Source organism: Monodon monoceros, unplaced genomic scaffold (assembly GCF_005190385.1).
Source record: "Monodon monoceros isolate NGI ecotype Baffin Bay Population unplaced genomic scaffold, NGI_Narwhal_1 Super_Scaffold_13, whole genome shotgun sequence".
Taxonomy (NCBI): Eukaryota; Metazoa; Chordata; class Mammalia; order Artiodactyla; family Monodontidae; genus Monodon; species Monodon monoceros.
This window is the reverse complement of record NW_021703769.1, coordinates 56,465,198-56,486,171: the sequence shown is the minus strand read 5'-3', so window position 1 is coordinate 56,486,171 and position 20,974 is coordinate 56,465,198. Positions and strand designations below refer to the sequence as shown.

The window sequence follows — 20,974 nt, the reverse complement described above, 5'->3', positions numbered from 1 at the left end:
TGGACTGTAATATACAGTCAACCTTGGTATCAGTGGGGACTGGTTCCTTTGGTTCCCTCAGTTACCAAAATCCACAGATGTTCAAGTCCTTTATATAAATGGAGTAGTATTTGCATATAACTTATGCACATTCTCCCACATACTTTAAATCATCTCTAGGTTACTTTTAATACCTAATACTATGTAAATGCTATGTTAATAGTTGTAAATACAATGTAAATGCTATGTAAATAGTTGCGGCTGCACTGCAAATCAAAGTTTTTCTTTTTGGAACTTCTTGGAATTTTTTTCTGAAAAATTTTCAATTTGTGGCTGGTTGAATCCGGGGATGCACAACCCGTGGATACAGAGGGCTGACTGTACATTCATTATATTGCACAGATCTCAGTGCCCAGTTAAATTTTTGTATATCTGTGTAACTGCCACCCAGATTGAGACCTAGAACATGACCAGCACCCCAGAAAGGTCCTTCATGGCCTCTTACAGCCAATATCGCTCCCAGAGGTAACCGCCATTCTGCCCTCCATGGTCATGGGTAGGTTTTGCCTTCTTTTTAACTTTAAATAAATGGTGGAATCATACAACATATATTCACTTGTGTCTTTTATGACATGGATCCATATTACTGCATTACTAATCATAGCTTCCTGTTTTTTCATTACTACATGGTATCCCATTGTACAAATACACTGTAAGTTATTTATACACTTGCTATTGATAGACATTTGTGTTATTTCTCATTTTTGTCTTCTTTGAACATACTTGCACATATTTTTGGTGCATGTAGGCACTTAATTGTTGGGGAATACACCAGGGAATGAAACTGCTGGGCCATAGGATGTACATATACTCCACTTCAGTAGATACTTCTAAAGTTTTCAGAAGAAGTACAACCAATTTACATTCCCACCAGCAGTGCATGTGGCTCCCCTAATTTATTTTTTTGTTGTTCTTTAATTTTTCTAATTTAATTTTTATTTTATATTGGAGTATAGTTGATTTACAATGTTTTGTTAGTTTCATGTGTACAGCAAAGTGGTTCAGTTATACATATACATATATCCATTCTTTTTCAGCTTCTTTTCCCATACAGGTTATTAGAGAATATTGAGTAGAGTTCCCTGTGCTATACAGTAGGCCCTTGTTGGTTATCTATTTTATATACAGTTGTGTGTTTATGTTAATCCCAACCTCCTAATTTATCCCTCCCCCCTCCTTTAATTTCTGAGTGCCCTGTTTCTGCCTTCCGTGAGAGAGGTAAAGGAGGCTTGTATAACTGAATTCTCGGTGTGTTCCTCAGGGTCTGTGTGGTTGGTTGTTGTTGTATAATCATAGCCAATAGCTGAAAGACCCAGATTCCATTCCCAGCTTCTTTATCTTGACTTCAGCTGCATCGTAGCGGAATGGGACGAGAGGATCGTCACGTCTGTCCCAAACACTCTCCTGCGTTGGAATCTGAAGCTGACTACTCCCCTACCCCACACACTCTCCCAGGTACCTCTGGCCATGGGCTCACCCCCGTCTGGTACTTCAGACTTGGGATACAGGAGAGGAAGCCAGAGGAGCACCACCACCATTAATAGGGAGAGGAGGCTGTCATCAAATGGGATGGGCGAGCTCTCGTAGGGCCCAGCCCAGCCCTCCAAGTCACCCCACCACGCTCCACAGAAAGAGAAACCGGGTCTTCTTCTACTTTAGTTGTGGATAGCTCTGACAACAGGTACAGGATCCTCCCTATAAGGGCTTCATTTCTCCCTTTCTGTTCTTCTCTTTCCTCTTTCTTCCCTCTCTGCTCCTCCATTTTCTCTCCTCTTTTCTTTCCTTTTTACTCTCTCCTACTCTTTCTCCTTCAAGCCACAACCAAGTCTTGAGTGCCCACTAAGCTCCCTGCACTGTCCTAGGCATTGGGAAATGCAGATAAAATGGACAATGGGTATGATCCCTTTGCTTAAGGATTTTACAGTCTCAGAGAGCTTGTTGATAGCACTTCAATTAAAAAGGAACTGAAAGGCAGTGATGTCATGTTACTTGCTGAAAGAAAGAAGATATTTCTTGGCACGGGTTGTAGGATTATTGCTATCTTTTTCTTTTTTTTTCTTACATTCACAGCCTTTTAAAACACAAGGATCGTTCTGTGATATTAAAAGGCCCTCACACTCTTACACAGTGAGTCATAGGATTTTGAGGACTATTGATTGAGAAAATGTGCAATGTCAAAAAGTTACTATGAATCTATTTATGCTCACAAATGCATACTTCTTTAAATTTATAGCAACTTGACCATCTATAGGCATGTGAAGCTGACTCCAGAAGGGCTTGGTACACATAGGATTTCCTGGACTTCTTGCCATTTTTCTGCAGTCTTCCTCCAGAGAGTTATATTTCGCCAACTCCACCCTCTAATGGAAAATTGTGACCATGTACGTTGTTTGATGCTTGATGGAGTTGCCCAGTCCTCTCTCCTCTTTTTTCTTTTTCTTCTTCGAGAGACACAGGTTGGGGACCTGTGTGCATAAAATTCCCCAACACCAACTTGCACGGCTGATCAGGTGGCCTATGAAATCTCAGCCAGATGGCGACAAGCAGCAGTGAGTTCTGCAACACTTGAGCTCCATCCACAGAGCAGAGACCTCAGTTGGAAGGTGGTGCTAAAACATTTATGGCAAAGACAGCCCGTGTCTGCATCTAACTGGGTACATTTAAGCCTAGCCCTATTTTTATTTTGGTTTTGTGACTTCTCAGCATTATACAGAAATGGAATATTCTGACATTTAAATAAGGGAGATTTATCTTCCAAATTCAGTCTATTTGTGTCCAGAATCTTGTACTATTCCTCTCCTCCCCCCAAAGGTACTTTTTTCTCTCTAGCAAATTGTTCATTTTAGAGATCATGGATACAGAGGTCCTAGGCTATGGAATGCCATTATTTCCAGATCCAAGGTCATCTGGCTTTTAATCTAGAGCATGGGATTAACGAAGCCAAGGCCCCAAGGTCAGTGATCAGAAGGTCTGGCTGACCTCACTCTGTTCCAAAGCCACAGACTACATCCCAGCTCTGACCAGCAGCTTCCTTCCAGGGCAACTGGTAAGGAAAGGACTTGGTCTCAGTGCTGCAGCCCCCCAACCACCATCACTCCCAGGACCACAGCTCAGAGCTCACAGAGACCGGATCTGTTCTCACTGAGAACATAAGCCTGTTGATGAGGGTGCCCTATATTTTCTACAAAGAAAGTTGTTCCTTTGCCATTTCCAATTCCATTCGGGCTTCTCAGAAACCCAAAGTGGCCGGTCCCTGGGGAAAGACATGAAACAGGATTGAAACGGGGTCAGTTTCCCTCTCAGTGTTCACAGCAAACCCTAATGGGATCAGCAGCAACATCCCCCTGACGCCTTTAGGCTGTAGACGGAAGGTGCATCTCTGTGGGGGACCACTGGACTCTATCACTGGCATCTTTGATTGGAACTTGCTTTCCCCAAGAGTCAGCCTTGATTTCTGTGTTTCAGAAACTATTCCTGACCCCTTTGCCTGGGGTTTCACAGATTCCTTCTTCTCCCTAGCTCTTGCTGATCCTCGGACCAGTAGATCACAAGCTGATCAAGGAGAGGAGACTTGTGTCATCTACAGTCAACACGGTTTTATGGACCACCTACTGTGTGCCAATTCCTGTGCCAGGGACTGGGGATACAGGAAGAATAAGACAAGATCCCCACCCTGAATAAACTCACCTCCCAATGGGGAGAACTTAGAAGCAAGTGGCAGCTATATTCCAGTGTGACAGGTTCTCTATTGAGGAGATATCCAAGATGTCATGGAAGGAGAAAACATAGTCTCATACTCACATCCCTGTGCATTCAGGGAAGACTTCCTGGAGGTGGAGACCTCTGAGCTGGACCCCAGAGATAGCCATTGCCAAGTTTTCAGCATGATACCATGCAACTGGTAGATCCAGAGTAAATTGTTATGGGTGGTGGTGATATTAATAACAGTTTACAATGGACCCTCATCAGCAATTTCTTACAGGTGACTTTCTCCCAGTCACTTCAAAGCCTGGGAGCAGGAGAGTTTAGTCTGTACTGCCTGCCTCTGAGACCAGGGGAAGACCCTGACAGATCTGTATCACTGGGATAGAATTTACTGGTGACCTTCTTGCACACTATAGCACGATTGTTCAAATTTGCCATTCCTCACCCACCTGTAACAGCCAATCTTTTTTTTTTTTAACTTTTAATTTTATATCAGAGTACAGCCGATTAACAATGTTGTGATAGTTTCAGGTGCACAGCAGAGGGACTCAGCCGTACATACACATGCATCCATTCTCCCCCAAAGTCCCCTCCCATCCAGGCTGCCACATAATATTGAGCAGAGTTCCCCATGCTATACAGTAGGTCCTTGTTGGTTATCCATTTTAAATATAGCAGTGTGTACATGTCGATCCCAAACTCCCTAACTATCCCTTCCCCCCACCTTCCCTCCTGGTAACCATAAGTTCGTTCTCTAAGTCTGTGAGTCTGTTTCTGTTTTGTAGTAAGTTCATTTGTATCATTTCTTTTTAGATTCCGCATATAAAGGATATCATTCGATATTTCTCTTTCTCTGTCTGACTTACTTCACTCAGTATGACAATCTCTAGATACATCCATGTTGCTACAAATGGCGTTATTTCATTCTTTTCAATGGCTGGGTAGTAGTATTCCATTGTGTGTGTATATATATATATATATATATATATATATATACACACCACATCTTCTTTATCCATTCATCTGTCAATGGACATTTAGGTTGCTTCCACGTCTTGTAACAGCCAATCTTACACGTGGTTTCCAATTACAGGCCAGGACTGCAAAAACGTGGACAGCAAATGAAGAATCTTGGGTCTACCAGGCATACAGCTAGTCTCATCCAATGGCTCCACTGTTCCCAGGACACCCCAGATCCTTTAGCACAAAAGCTGAGTCCTTTGCCATCTGGCTCCTGCCCTTCAGACCTCTCCTTTGATGGCTTCTTTCTTCTCCCAAATTTTGAACCATCCTCTGATGGCAAAACATTCCATGTTTCTTGCTACCTCCAGCCCTATGCAAATTCAGTCGTCTCATTTTGCCATAATTACTGGTTTGCAGGACTGTCTCTCCAGCAGGACTCTGAGCTGGTAGAGGCCAAAGATTATGTGTTATTCATCTCTGTGAAAATACAGAGATGCCGACCTCGCACTAAGTGCTTTAGTAATGTTCTTTTTACAATGGATGAACGAGTGAGTGAATGAATGAGTGAGGGAGTAAGGCACAACCCAATGAGGTCCTCAGAGACCCCCAAAGCATTCACTTCCTCGACTGGGAATGAAACAGAACATCAGACCCAGCTTCTCAAAACCACACACTGTTCCTTTCCATACCATCACTGCCTAGGGTCAGGGGCTTTGGCCAGAAACCAAGAAAAAAAAAGAAATGTAGATGTGTGCCTGCAAGGGTATATGAGTGGGCTGATTTTAGAAGATGTATTTCAGCAAATTCTCAGGCCCTGGACAAAACCTAAGGGGTACAGGTTCAAAATGGACTTTTTACAACCGACCTCGGGGGAGGAATGCTGAGGCAGTCTGAAGGCTAGTCCATTGCATGCTATAAAATCCTTTCCCGAAGCAATCCCCTTAGCACTCACACAGCCTCGCAGAATAGAATGAAATCTAATCTGAAAGACAACTGCAGGCCCTCTGGAAGCAGAGGACGAGTCTGAGGGCAGAGAAGGAACTGATTTCTCTGACTTTGGACATAGCAAGTTCCTATTGGAGAGCTAAGCCTTCTCTCTGGATGTGCATTCTTGGAATCATAGACTCCATGAACGGGAAGGGCTCAGGGAGGGGTATGTGATCCACCCCACCCACCAGTTCACTGGCTTCAGGCAGGAAATAAAGATCTCTGCAGGGATACATACTGAGTAATCAAGGTGTGCCAGGCACGACGTATGCATGCAGCCCCGCTTAACTCCTATAGGTAAATACTGTTGTGTTGCATTTGGTAGATGTTAGACCTGGAGCTCAGAGAGACTGAGCAAGTTCCTTAACCGCTCTGTGCCTCATCTGTAAAATGGGTGGGACAGTGACACCAGCCACATTACGTTGATATGAGGGCTGCCTGGGTTAATCTGTGAAAACTCTAGTATAGTGCCTGAAGCAGAATAGAATTTATGTAACTTTGTTAACTAAAAGACTAGAGAAATAGGTAAACGAATGGTTGAGTGGATGGATAGAGAAGCAGAGTATCGGAACCAAGATCAAATGGGTAGTGAGTGTTGAAGGCGAATTGATTGCAGGCAGTCTGACCCTAATTCTACCTCCGGTCACTGTCTAGACCTTACGGGATGATGCGCCACACTCCCTAAACCCTTCAGGGAAGGGTACTCCCTTTTGTAGTTTATTCTAGTGTTTTCTACCTCAAACATTCTTTCCTGTGATTTGCTGGATGATGTCTATTTGAATGTTCTTTTTTTTCAAATATGAAACCCATGGCTTCGACCTTGTGAGTAGATAGATAATGCTGTCTGCCGGAGAGAGAAAGACAGTATGGCCCTGGCTGCAAACCCAAAGCTGTGCAGGCTCCCTCTGCCCCCAGGAGCACCTTTAGCTTTTGTCCTCCCAGCAAGAATCAGTCTCCTTCAGGAAAGACGTTTAATTTTCCCATTTACCGGCTCCACTTCACAAGATCACATTGACAAAGATCATGGCCTCTTTGTAATGGGAGAAACGGACATGGAAAGAGCAGCACAGGGCTGCTTCCTGGAAAAAAATGACATTTGCTTCTTCTCCCTAGCTGAGGACATGCAGACTTCCCAGCCTTTCACTCTCAAGCCACTGCAAGTTCCCTTTTGCTCTGTTATCTCCTCTATTTATGTGGCAGAAAAACTCACCCAACATATCTGACCTTTTTTTTTTTTTTACAATGCTGCCCAATTAAAGCCTGGAGATATAAGGAAAGAAACAGGAACAGAAAATATGGATCCAATGCTTACTATGTGCTGCAGGCCATGAGAAATATCAAAATCAAAAAACGTGGTCCCTGATCTCCCTCAAGGAGATTACAATATACTTGAGTAAATTAAAAATGGAATCAGAAAGTATTTGAACTACAGTTCAGTGCACTAGTAGAAAAGGCCACGAGGCAGGAAATGAACGGCTGGAAAATGATTGGAACAGGTTGGAACTGGTGTTGAGAAATGTGCGTTTGCTTCCCTTTCGGGACGTGGGCCTGGGTGTTTGTGCAGAGGTGTGCAGAGGTGTTTGCACAAAGGGCAGAGGAAAAATCTTTATATTTACATCCTGAAAGAAATCAAAATGATGTTCCTTCTACCGAGACTGACCCTGTTACAGGCATCCAAACCTGGCTCTCTTTGGGACAACACCAAAGGGAAGACTTGCTGGGAATTTGACAAAATGTGGTGAAAAGACCCATTTTTGAGTCCTCACAAACTCCAAAGGGAGGGAGAAGGTCAACAGCATGTAGTATTTTTGGAGGGATGGCATCGGTGTTTTGGGGCGAGGAGGAAGCCATCATGTAAATCTTGAAGCACATAGTGGGCAGCGAATTCGGACGAGTCAATTGTGGTGTTGGGTGGAGAGTGAGGTCATATTGCCGAGTGTCCCAGGACATTTGTGACTATATGAAAGCACTGCAGGCTGTTGGAAGGAAAGGAATTGAAATCAAGATATCCCTTCCCACCTCTCTGCTTGCACCACTGGTCAACCAGCACCCTTCCTTGTGGGTCAAGAATTTATAAGAGGATACATTTCCTATTTTTTCTCCCATAAATATGCATGCTTTTTAAAAATCATTATTACAAAAGTTATACTCGTACAAAGGGTGGTGGCACAGTGGAAAACTGACTGATATGGGACCCCTTGACGCTACAAACACATAAAAATGCAGAACTGAAGGTGTGTGCGCTCGCACACACACACACACACACACACACACATACACACACACAAACCCACAATGCACAGCCAAGGTCAAAAGAAAGAGAAATCCTTAGGTGTCAGAAACAGAGGGGAATGGGATATTCTCATGGTACGTTTCAGCTGAAGTGCCTACAGGGACACAGGCAATAGGGATGGAGCCTGGGGCTTTAACATCCACGTGGGGACCCTGAACTGTGCAAGGAGGGTAGAAAATGATACCACTACATAAATCTGAGACTGTCAATGAGTCCATGAAAAGGAGACTAGAAAAAACTGTCCATCAAAGCAAAGAAAGTACAAGGAGCTTGCCATCCATTTGAAGCTGAGTGAGAAATTAAAACCCAAATGAGTATGGAGATCTAAGTGTATATTACTTAAATGGTGCAGTAATTACAGTAAAATTTATTTTATATGAAAACTGGTACTTTGAAGGGCCCTGGAACCATGGCGGAAGCAAATCCAGGACCCCTCTGTAGGGACATGCCTACATGTAGCCCAGGATGCTTGGGAGTCCCATGGGGTTTAGGGGGAGAACAGCTCTGCTGAAGATTAGCTCATAGTCAAAAGTTACAAATACCACAAGAAAGTAATCCACCATGAAGGTCAGCATGAACAGCAAACAGAAGAATCAGAATCCCAAGAACTAAGGGGGCAGGGATGGGGTGTGGGGCTGAGAGTAATCTGAAAGAATGTAGGTGTGAAATTATTAAATGTATCAAAGTTTTAAAAGTCATAACAAAAGAGTAGGACTTTACCATAAAAAGAATAGGCAGAATTTTAAAAGAGCCAGATGAATGTCACAATTAAAATAGATTAAAACTTAAAACATAAAGCCAAATATTACTAATGAAGGAATTCATGAACTGGAAAATAGATCTGTGGGAATCAGCTAACTGCCAGATGGAGCAATAAAGAAATGGAAAATATGAAAACAAAGTTAATAACCTGGAAGATACAATGAGAAGATCTAGAATATTTTAAACAATTTCAGAAGAAGAAAAGATAGGATTATCATGTGTCATTAGGGAATTGAAAATTAAAACAATGTGATACCACTACACACCTTATTGGAATGGTCAAAATCCAAAACACTGACACACTAATCAATACTGGTGAGGATGTGTCACATGGACAGGAACCTCATTCATTGCTGGTGGGAATGTAAAATGGTGCAGTCACTTCGGAGGACAGTTTGGCAGGTCCTACAAGGCTGGACATAGTCTTACCATACAATCCAGCAGTAATGCCCCTAGGTACTTGACCAAATGAGTTGAAAACTTATGTCCACACAGAAACCTGAACATGAATGTTTATAGAACTTTGTTCATAATTGCCCAGACTTTGAAACAAGCGAGATGTCCTTCAATAAGCGAATGGGTAAACAAACTATACATACATGCAATGCAATACAGTTCAGAGATAAAAAACAAACAAACAAAAACAGAACCTATGAAGCCAGGGAAACATATAGAGGAGCCCTAAATGCATCTTGTTAAGAGAAAGAAGCCTGTCTGAAAAGGCTACATACTATATGGTTCCAACTATATGATGTTTGGAAAAGGTAAAACTGTAGAGACAGTTAAAAGATCAGTGGTTGCCAGGAGTTGGAATGAGCAGTGAGGAGGGATGAACAGCTGGAGCCCAGGGGATGTTTAGGGCACTGAAACTGCTCTGTATGATGCTGTAATGGTGGATACATGACCTTAAGCATTGGCAAAACCCACAGAACTGTACAGCACAAAGATTGAACCCTAATGTAAACTGTACACTTTAGTTAATAATAATGTATTTGGTTCATAAGTTATAAAAATGTGCCACATCAATGCCAGATGTTAATAAGGGAAAACAAAGGAAATGGAAAGAGGGAGTGTATGGGAACTCTGTACTTTCTGCTCCGTTTTTCTCTAAATATAAAGCTATTCTAAAAAATAAAGTCTATTAACTTAAAAGAAGGTAAGATGGGGAGAGTTAAGAGCTGAAGCAACAATGGGTGAAATTTTTGCAGAATTAAAGTTATGAATCATCAGATTGAAGAATCACACTGAGTCCAGAGCAGAACAAATAAAAACATTCACACCTAGATTCCACACCAAAGACAAAATGAAATTCTCAAAAGCAATTAGAGAGAAAATACAGATTGCATAGAAAGTAATGACAAATACATTATGAGCTGACTTCTCAACAATTACAGTCCAGATCAGAAGGACGCTTAATAACATCTTCAAAAGGTCAAGGAAAAATAATTGTCAACTTAGATTTCTGTGTTCAGCTGAATCATTCAAGAGTGAGAACAAACCAAAAGCAATATACACAAATTTTACAAAACCTAAAAAAGAGACCAATGTGAAACCAGTAATTATGATTACTAACTTCAAAAGAAAACCAAACATTTCGAGTATTTTCTTTATTTTCTCTGCAGGGTTTTTTCTTTTTACATCTTTATTGGAGTATAATTGCTTTACAACGGTGTGTTAGTTTCTGCTGTATAACAAAGTGAATCAGCTATATGCATACGTATACCCCCATATCCCCTCCCTCTTGCGTCTCCCTCCCACCCTCCCTATCCCACCCTTCTAGGTGGTCACAAAGCACCGAGCTGATCTCCCTGTGCCATGCAGCTGCTTCCCACTAGCTATCTATTTTACATTTGGTAGTGTATATATGTCAATGCTACTCTCTCACTTCGTCCCAGCTTACCCTTCCCCCTCCCCATGTCCTCGAGTCCAACTCCACGTCTGTGTCTTTATTCCTGTCCTGCCCCTAGGTTCATCAGAACTATTTTTTTTTTAGATTCCATATATATGTGTTAGCATATGGTATTTGTTTTTCTCTTTCTGACTTGCTTCACTCTGTATGACAGACTCTAGGTGCATCCACCTCACTACAAATAACTCAATTTCGTTCCTTTTCATGGCTGAGTAATATTCCATTGTATATATGTACCACATCTTCTTTATCCATTCATCTGTCGATGAACACCTAGGTTGCTTCCATGTCCTGGCTATTGTAAATAGAGCTGCAATGCACATTGTGGTACATGACTCTTTTTGAAGTATGGTTTCCTCAGGGTATATGCCTAGTAATGGGATTGCTGGGTCATATGGTACTTCTATTTTTAGTTTTTTAAGGAACCTCCATACTGTTGTCCATAGTGGCTGTATCAATTTACATTCCTACCAACAGTGCAAGAGGGCTCCCTTTTCTCCACACCCTCTCCAGCATTTATTCTTTGTAGATGTTTTGATGATGGCCATTCTGACCGGTGTGAGGTGATACCTCATTGTAGTTTTGATTTGCATTTCTCTAATGATTAGTGATATTGAGCATCCTTTCTTGTGTTTGTTGGCAATCTGTATATCTTCTTTGGAGAAGTATCTGTTTAGGTCTTCTGCCCATTCTTGGATTCGGTTGTTTGTTTTTCTGATATTGAGGTGCATGAGCCGCTTATATATTTTGGAGATTAATCCTTTGTCAGTTGCTTCATTTGCAAATATTTTCTCCCATTCTGAGGGTTGTCTTTTCGTCTTGTTTATGGTTTCCTTTGTTGTGCAAAAGCTTTTAAGTTTCATTCGGTCCCATTTGTTTATTTTTGTTTTTATTTCCATTTTTCTAGGAGGTGGGTCAGAAAGGATCTTGCTGTGATGTATGTCATAGAGTGTTCTGCCTATGTTTTCCTCTAAGAGTTTTATAGTGTCTGGCCTTACATGTAACTCTTTAATCCATTTTGAGTTTATTTTTGTGGATGGTGTTAGGGAGTGTTCTAATTTCATTCTTTTACATGGAGCTGTCCAGTTTTCCCGGCAGCACTTAACAAAGAGGCTGTGTTTTCTCCATTGTTTATTCTTGCCTCGTTTATCAAAGATAAGGTGACCATATGTGTGTGGGTTTATCTCTGGGCTTTCTATCCTGTTCCATTGATCTATATTTCTGTTTTTTGTGCCAGTACCATACGGTAACTTTAGACTACTGTAACTTTGTAGTATAGTCTGAAGTCCAGGAGCCTGATTCCTCCAGCTCCATTTTTCTTTCTCAAGATTTTTTGGCTATTCAGGGTCTTTTGTGTTTCCATACAAATTGTGAAATTTTTTGTTCTAGTTCTGTGAAAAATGCCATTGGTAGTTTAATAGGGATTGCATTGAATCTGTAGATTGCTTTGGGTAGTATAGTCATTTTCACAATGTTGATTCTTCCAGTCCAAGAGCATAGTATATCTCTCCACCTGTTTGTATCATCTTTACTTTCTTTCATCAGTGTCTTATAGTTTTCTGCATACAGGTCTTTTGTCTCCCTAGGTAGGTTTATTCCTAGGTGTTGCAGTGGTAAATGGGAGTGTTTCCTTAATTTCTCTTTCAGATTTTTCATCATTAGTGTATAGGAATGCAAGAGATTTCTGTGCATTAATTTTGTATTCTGCAACTTTACCAGATTCATTGATTAGCTCTAGTAGTTTTCTGGTAGCATCTTTAGGATTCTCTATGTATAGTATCATGCCATCTGCAAACAGTGACAGTTTCACTTCTTTTCCAATTTGGATTCCTTTTATTTCTTTTTCTTCTCTGATTGCTATGGCTAAAACTTCCAAAACTATATTGAATAATAGCGGTGAGAGTGGGCAACCTTGTCTTGTTCCTGATCTTAGAGGAAATGGTTTCAGTTTATCAACATTGAGAACAATATTGGCTGTGGGTTTGTCATATATGGCCTTTATTATGTTGAGGTAGGTTTGGTTCCCTCTATGCCTACTTTCTGGAGAGTTTTTATCATAAATGGGTGTTGAATTTTGTCAAAAGCTTTTTCTGCATCTATTGAGATTATCATATGTTTCAATTTGTTAATATGCTGTATCACATTGATTGATTTGTGTATATTGAATAATCCTTGCATTCCTGGGATAAATCACACTTGTAAAATGTAAAATGTAAAAATGTAAAATGTAATGTGAATGTAAAAATCACACTTGATCATGTTGGATTCTGTTTGCTGGTATTTTGTTGAGGATTTTTGCATCTATATTCATCAGTGATATTGGTCTGTAATTTTCTTTTTTTTTTTGTAGTATCTTTGTCTGGTTTCGGTATCAGGGTGATGGTGGCTTCGTAGAATGAGTTTGGGAGTGTACCTCCCTCTGCTATATTTTGGAAGAGTTTGAGAAGGATAGATGTTAGCTCTTCTCTTAATGTTTGACAGAATTTACCTGTGAAGCCATCTGGTCCTGGGATTTTGTTTGTTGGAAGATTTTTTTATCGCAGTTTCAATTTCAGTGCTTGTGATTGGTCTGCTTATATTTTCTTTTTCTTTCTGGTTCAGTCTCAGAAGGTTGTGCTTTTCTAAGAATTTGTCCATTTCTTCCAGGTTGTCGATTTTATTGGCATATAGTTGCTTGTAGTAATCCCTCATGATCCTTTGTATTTCTGCAGTGTCAGTTGTTACTTCTTTTTTATTTCTAATTCTATTGATTTGAGTCTTCTCCCTTTATTTCTTGATGACTCTGGCTAATGGGTTATCAATTTTGTTTATCTTCTCAAAGAACCAGCTTTTAGTTTTATTGTTCTTTGCTATCATTTCCTTCATTTCTTTTTCATTTATTTCTGATCTGATCTTTTTGATTTCTTTCCTTCTGCTAAGTTTGGGGGGTTTTTGTTCTTCTTTCTCTGATTGCTTTAGGTGTAAGGTTAGGTTGTTTATTTGAGATTTTTCTTGTTTCTTGAGGTAGGATTGTATTGCTGTAAACTTCCTTCTTAGAACTGCTTTTACTGCATCCCATAGGTTTTGGGTCATTGTGTTTTCATTGTCATTTGTTTCTAGGTGTTTTTTGATTTCCTCTTTGATTTCTTCAGTGATCTCTTGGCTATTTAGTAGTGAATTGTTTAACCTCCATGTGTTTCTATTTTTTACTGTTTTTTTCCTGTAATTGATATCTAGTCTCATAGCATTGTGGTTGGAAAAGATACTTGATATGATTTCAATTTTCTTAAATTTACCAAGGCTTGATTTGTGACCCAAGATATGGTCTATCCTCAAGAATGTTCCACGAGCACTTGAGAAGAAGGTGTATTCTGTTGTTTTGGGTTGGAATGTCCTATAAATATCAGTTAAGTCCATCTTGTTTAACATGTCATTTAAAGCTTGTGTTTCCTTATTTATTTTCATTTTGGATGATCTGTCCATTGGTGAAAGTGGGGTGTTAAAGTCCCCTACTATGATTGTGTTACTATCGGTTTCCCCTTTTATGGCTTTTAGCATTTGCCTTATGTATTGAGGTACTCCTATGTTGGGTGCATAAATATTTACAATTGTTATACCTTCTTCTTGGATTGATCATTATGTAGTGTCCTTCTTTGTCTCTTGTAATAGTCTTTATTTTAAAGTTTATTTTGTCTTATATGAGAATTGCTACTCCAACTTTCTTTTGATTTCCATTTGCATGGAATATCTTTTTCCATCCCCTTACTTTCAGTCTGTATGTGTCTCTGAAGTGGGTCTCTTGTAGACAGCATTTGTACGGGTCTTGTTTTTGTATCCATTCAGCCAGTCTATGTCTTTTGGTTGGAGCATTTAATCCATTTACATTTAAGGTAATTATCAATATGTATGTTCCTGTTACCATTTTCTTAATTGTTTTGGGTTTGTTTTTGTAGGTCTTTTCCTTCTCTTGTGTTTCCTGCCTAGAGAAGTTCCTTTAGCATTTGTTGTAAAGCTGGTTTGGTGGTGCTGAATTCTCTTAACTTTTGCTTACCTGTAAAGCTTTTAATTTCTCCATTGAATCTGAATGAGATCCTTGCTGGGTAGACTAATCTTGGTTGTAGGTTTTTCCCTTTCATCACTGTAAATATGTCCTGCCACTCCCTTCTGGCTTGCAGAGTTTCTGCTGAAAAATCAGCTGTTGACCTTATGGGGATTCCCTTGTATGTTATTTGTTGCTTTTAACATTTTTTCCTAGTTTTTAATTTTTGATAGTTTGATTAATATGTGTCTCGGCATGTTTCTCTTTGGGTTTATCCTGTATGGTACTCTCTGTGCTTCCTGGACTTGATTGACTACTTCCTTTCCCATGTTAGGGGAGTTTTCGACTATAATCTCTTCAAATATTTTCTCAGACCCTTTCTTTTTCTCTTCTTCTGGGACCCCTATAATTCGAATGTTGGTGCGTTCAGTGTTGTCCCAGAGGTCTCTGAGACTGTCCTCAATTCTTTTCATTCTTTTTTCTTTATTCTGCTCCCTGGCAGTTATTTCCACCATTTTATCTTCCAGCTCACTTATCCATTCTTCTGCCTCAGTTATTCTGTTATTGATTCCTTGTATTTTTTTTTTTGGCGGTACGCGGGCTTCTCACTGTTGTGGCCTCTCCCATTGTGGAGCACAGGCTCTGGACGCACAGGCTCAGTGGCCATGGCTCACAGGCCCAGCTGCTCCGCGTCTTGTGGGATCTTCCCAGACCGGGGCACGAACCCGTGTCCCCTGCATCGGCAGGCGGACTCTCAACCACTGCACCACCAGGGAAGCCCCCTTGTAGAGTATTTTTAATTTCAGTAATTGTGTTGTTCATCACTGTTTGTTTGCTCTTTATTTCTTCTAGATCCTTGTTAAATGTTTCTTGTATTTTCTCCATTCTGTTTCCGAGTTTTTGGATCATCTTTACTATAATTACTCTGAATTCTTTTTCAGGTGGGTTGCCTATTTTGTCTTCATTGATTTGGTCTTGTAGGTTTTTACCTTGCTCCTTCGTCTGTAACATATTTTTTTGTCGTTTCTTTTTCTTCTTTTTTCTTTTTTTTTTTTTTTTTGATGTGTGGTGCTATATTCCTGTTTTACTGGTTGTTTGGCCTGAGCCGTCCAGCCCTGGAGTTTGCAGGCAGTTGGATAGAGCTGGGTCTTGGTGCTGAGATGAAGACCTCCGGGAGGCCTCACTCCAATTGATATTCCCTGGAGTCTGAGGTTCTCTGTTAGTCCAGCAGTTTGGACTCGGAGCTCCCACCACAGGAGCTCGGGCCCAACCTCTGGCCTGGGAACCAAGATCCTGCAAGCGGTTAATCACCACAGACTGGGAATTGGTAAATGCTCTTCTAGGAAAGGATGTGTTATCTCATTTCTCCTTTTGTAAATTATACTACTTTCTCCCAGAATGAAGTCTGAAGTGGACACTTCTCTGGATTTGAATCCTAGCTCTTCCACTTTTGAGCTAATTGGCTTAGGACAAGTTTCTAACTGTCTTCATGCCTCCCTTTTCCTATTTCTCCAGCAACTGAGCATGAGATTTTTTCTTTCCCTGTATTCCTGCCAGCATTGGTCTCTATCCTCACCAGTTTTTGCTTTTTTATAATCTCCGCTAACCCAAACAAATCCAGGGCTCCAAGCCCGAGCTCGGCAACGCAGGCCTTGCCCTTCCCCAGGCAGCTTTAGTGCCCTCACTTAGGTGGTTAGGCTCGCACCTAAACAGCGTTCTTTTCTGGGCCAGGACGTCCCTGCCTCAGGGACTAGGTGCCAAGGTGGCGCATACTCCGCGCCCAAAGGTCCTGCGGGTGGCTGCAGTGGCCGCAACACCGGTCACCTGACAGGCTGCAGTATGAACACCCGGGCGAGGAACTGCGCACATCACGGTGGCAGCGGTGGCGGCAGCTGCGACTTCCCAGCTCCAGACCACGCCCGCTGCATGCCTCTGCAAGTGTTCTTTATTGAAGTATAGTTGGTTTACAATATTATATTAGTTTAAATTGTACAACATAATGATTCAATATTTTTATGGATTATACTCCACCTAAAGTTATTACAAAATAATGGCTGTATTTCCCTGTGCTGTACAATATATCCTTGTTGTTTATATATTTTATGCAGAGTAGTTTATATTTCTTAATCCCATACATCTTTTATGTCTTAGAGATCGTATGTATATACAATGTAGTCATACTATTCATTTAACATTTCCTTGATTTTCACTGTTTTCGAAGGATAATTTTTAAAGACCTGAATCATAGTCTAGTGAATTGCTAGACAGTTAGTATAATTACTAGACATTTAGACTAGAGAATTTCCTCCTAAATGACAACTGGATAAAATGTGCATAAAAGAGAGACATAATAATGTCAACCGTGCCTACTTTTTTTTTCCATTGCAAACCCCACCTGCTTCTTCAGCTGCCTACTGAAGTGGGGAGGTGTTTAGTTTGCAAGGGGCCATTCAGAGCCGACTGGGATGTTTCTTGTCAAGGAAAACTTTGTGCTCTAAGTGCACTACTTCGGGTGACTTTTTGGAATAATATTGGATGTTCTAAAGGAAGAGGAAAGAAGAAACAAATATATTTGAGGACAACTGTGTACCAGGCAGTGTGCTAGGCACTTCCTTTACAGCAACCCATGAAGGCTCCTATTTAGGAGAACTTACCATGAGCCAGGCACTACGTTTAGGAATTTTGCGTATGTGAGCTCATATCCTCCCTAGAACTCAAGGGAGTATACGCTATTATAATACCCATTTCACAGACAGGATCACTGTGGCTCTGAAGTCACACAGCTAGTCTATGACGAAGTCAGAATGGGAATGCGAGTCTTTCTAATGTAGGCTTCGGCCAGCTTATCCCATGTCCTGTTCCAGGCTTGGGTGGGTGTTGAGGCCGGGGATAGAGAAAAGAGGGGTGGGGGGAACATAGTAATGATGACCAAGAAAAAAAAGGCAGGGCCTGAGCCAGATTCTCTCTATACATGATCTCACTTCATCCTCCTACAGCGATATCACATAGATGCTGTTGTCATCGTTATCTTCACCCCGCAAGTGAGGGAACGCAGACCAGGAGAGCTCAGTCGCTCTCACTGAGGTTGCACAGCTATAAATCACACGTGTCTGTCCCGAACGCAGGCGTGTCCGCCCCACAGTGCGTGCCCTGCTCCTTACTGCCTATGGCTCTTGTCTTCTGTCCAGGGGAGATGGAAGAACTGGAGACCCTGTGGCTCACGGGGATCTGCCACAACGAGAAGAATGAGGTGATGAGCAGCCAGCTGGACGTCGACAACATGGCGGGTGTGTTCTACATGCTGGCGGCCGCCATGGCCCTCAGCCTCATCACCTTCATCTGGGAACACCTCTTTTACTGGAAGCTGCGCTTCTGCTTCACGGGCGTGTGCTCCGACCGGCCGGGCCTGCTCTTCTCCATCAGCAGGGTCAGTACCCCTGGCAGCTACTTCCCTCTGCGGCAGGCAGGTCCAGAAAAGCACAGGGCTTCCAGAGAATCAGGGATTCTTGACTCCTGGGTGGGGGTGTGATGTCTCCACACCCTCCCCTCACCCATCAGCCCTTCTTGGATTTGTCAGAAGGGCACCAGTTTCTGTGTTCATAAGCCAGATGCAAGCTAGAGATGAAGGTGAATAGGTAAGGCAGGCCGGGCATGAGAAAAAGAGCAGAAGTGAAAATAAAAATAGCAGCTGAACCCTGGTGTCAAAGGGAGGGAACAATGGAGAATGTGGAGAACTAAGACACATAGCGTAAAAACCACCACACCCAAAGGGGGCAGTCGTCCTCCACTCCTGCTGAGTATGGTTTTAGCAGAAGGCAGAGCCAGTCTTATCAGGTCTTCCAGTTTTTAAAAGAGAAAGCAACCATCTGATTATATGTGAAAACTTTCAACTTTTGAATACTAGTAACTAATTCCATTGACAAATAGAAAAACACATGGGCCAAACACAGCCAGTCTGTGGCCTCCCTCATGAGCACCCAGATATGCTCTAGGACATTATTAAAATTCCTGTGTAGGATGTTATGATGTTTGCATGCATTCCAACAGATCACGTGTGACAAAATGAAAATCTACATGCAAAGCCATGTTGTGTGTGTGAACGCAGCTGACAAACCACAAAAGCGTGTACGATGTAACAGAGCCTGAAATGAAACACAGGCATGAAGAACCACGAGAAAATGCACACACATCAAACAGGAAACAAAATATACATTCAACACGACATAAACCACAGCACAGAATACACACGCTGTAGTAAGTGCACTCACGTTCGAGCCACGGAAACCTCATTACATGCTGCACGATATGGCGTGTGTGTGGCCATAAACAGGTACACGCGTCAGAATTCATCAATAACGATGACAATTGTGGAAAATGCTTATATTTGTAGGTACATGTATGTCCCTGGCACCATGTAAGGAATTTATACTCATAATTTCATTTAACCTACAAACCAATTCTGTGAGGTAGGTACTGATATTGGCCCAGAATTGGGGAAACTCAGATTTATGAGGTTAGAGGAATTACCCAACACCACACAGCCTTGCTGGAGCCAGGATTTGACTCCAGGTGGTGTGGTAGCAGCCAGAGCCCACACTCTTACACACGCAACAAACATCAAATACAAGCAACACAAGAGATTTGATACAAATCATACTATACAACGTGTATGTGCACACAACTCATATAATATATATTTTTACTTTTTTTTTTTTTTTTTTTTTTTTTTTGTGGTACGCGGGCCTCTTACCGTTGTGGCCTATCCCGTTGCAGAGCACAGGCTCCAGACGCGCAGGCTCAGTGGCCATGGCTCACGGGCCCAGCCGCTCCGCGGCATGTGGGATCTTCCCGGACCGGGGCACGAACCCGTGTCCCCTGCATCGGCAGGCGGACTCTCAACCACTGCACCACCAGGGAAGCCCTATTTTTACTTTTTAAATACAAGCTACTCACTTACTTGCATCACAATAAAAACACATACGTACATATCGTTCACTTGTCTTCCAACACAGTATAACATTATCTATCCACCTGGCAATCAGTCAATCAGTCATCCATCCATCCATGCATCCATCCATTCATCTATCCATCTGTCCATCTATCCATCCATCTATTTATCTACCTATTTCTTCCGTTTACTCACCTTGGAATTTTTTTACTCTGAAAGAGTTTAACATATTAGGATTTGAAACATGGTGAAAAATATGTGGTTAGAAACATCTAATTTTATATGCTAATGTTCATTGGGAAAATGAAATAATCATCTAAAGAGGAACTTGTGTATTCTTAGTATTTGGTGGTTTTAAGACATCCAGAAGGTACACATGGGCTTAGTCAGGAGGATTTATTTTCTCCATTCAGTGGCACTCTAAACTTGAGCTCTATGCAAATACATATTTCCTAATTAGCTTGATGGCCTCTAAACACACAGATTGCTTAGAAATAACAACGTGCATGCATACAGCTAGGTGTTAAGCCAACTTTAAGCTAATTCTCTTCACCAGTTACTAAAGGCTTTCCATATCCAAATGATTCTGAGATTGCCATGAGCAAATGCACACTATTGCCTTTACTCGTAAATCCTGCTTGTTTTTGCAAGAGTGTTCCCTCTGTCCGAGATATCATTAAAGAAGCCAAGTTAATAGGATTGTCACTATGAGAAATGGACTAAATCCCTCACTCCCATTCCAAGCATCTTGAGGGACGGGGGGGAAGTGGGGACTGGGCACAGCATTGCTGTGTTGTGCCTTGACAAGCTGGAACTGGAACTTCTGTCTCCCCCTCCCTAGAGGAGAGAGGACCCCATGTCCCATGGGACACAAATGCAAACCTCAGATGCCTGCCCTCCTGGCACGGCCAAGGTTGAAGGTCAGAGTTCACAGAGTCATTTATTTTACATTAGAACCAAGTTTCTCCCACAGCTGTGGCCTTTGTTTATTACGACTTACAGAAACGCGTCCTCTCTTCTGTGGGATGCTCTTAACTTTTGTCTTCTCTCCGCAATGCTGTCCCTTTCACGTTGAAAAATATATTCACTGTCACCAGTAAAAAAGAACCACCTCGGTTGTCTCCAGAGACGTGAGGAATGGGAGATGTAGCAAAGCCAGAGGCCAGGGAGGTGGAAACCGTGACATCTTCCCAACGAGCCCAGAGGAGAGCTTGCACAGCTTCTGGCTGACCCACAATGGGGACCAGCAGAATGGAAGTCAGATACCATCTTAGTGCATTCGGGCTGCTATAACAAAATGCCACAGACTGGGTGCTTTATCCACAATAGAAATGTATTGCTTACAGTTCT

The 20,974-nt window shown here is 41.8% G+C and overlaps 1 protein-coding gene across 2 annotated transcripts in view; it reads left to right on the top strand.

Annotated features, from left to right (window-relative positions):
- Positions 1-20,974, top strand: part of GRIN2A (glutamate ionotropic receptor NMDA type subunit 2A) — a 372,579-nt gene that overhangs the window by 344,257 nt on the left and 7,348 nt on the right. For both annotated transcript variants that reach the window (XM_029221232.1, XM_029221233.1), the window contains one exon: positions 17,865-18,103. In XM_029221232.1, the coding sequence (XP_029077065.1) occupies positions 17,865-18,103 (239 nt within the window). The remainder of the gene's footprint in view (positions 1-17,864; positions 18,104-20,974) is intronic.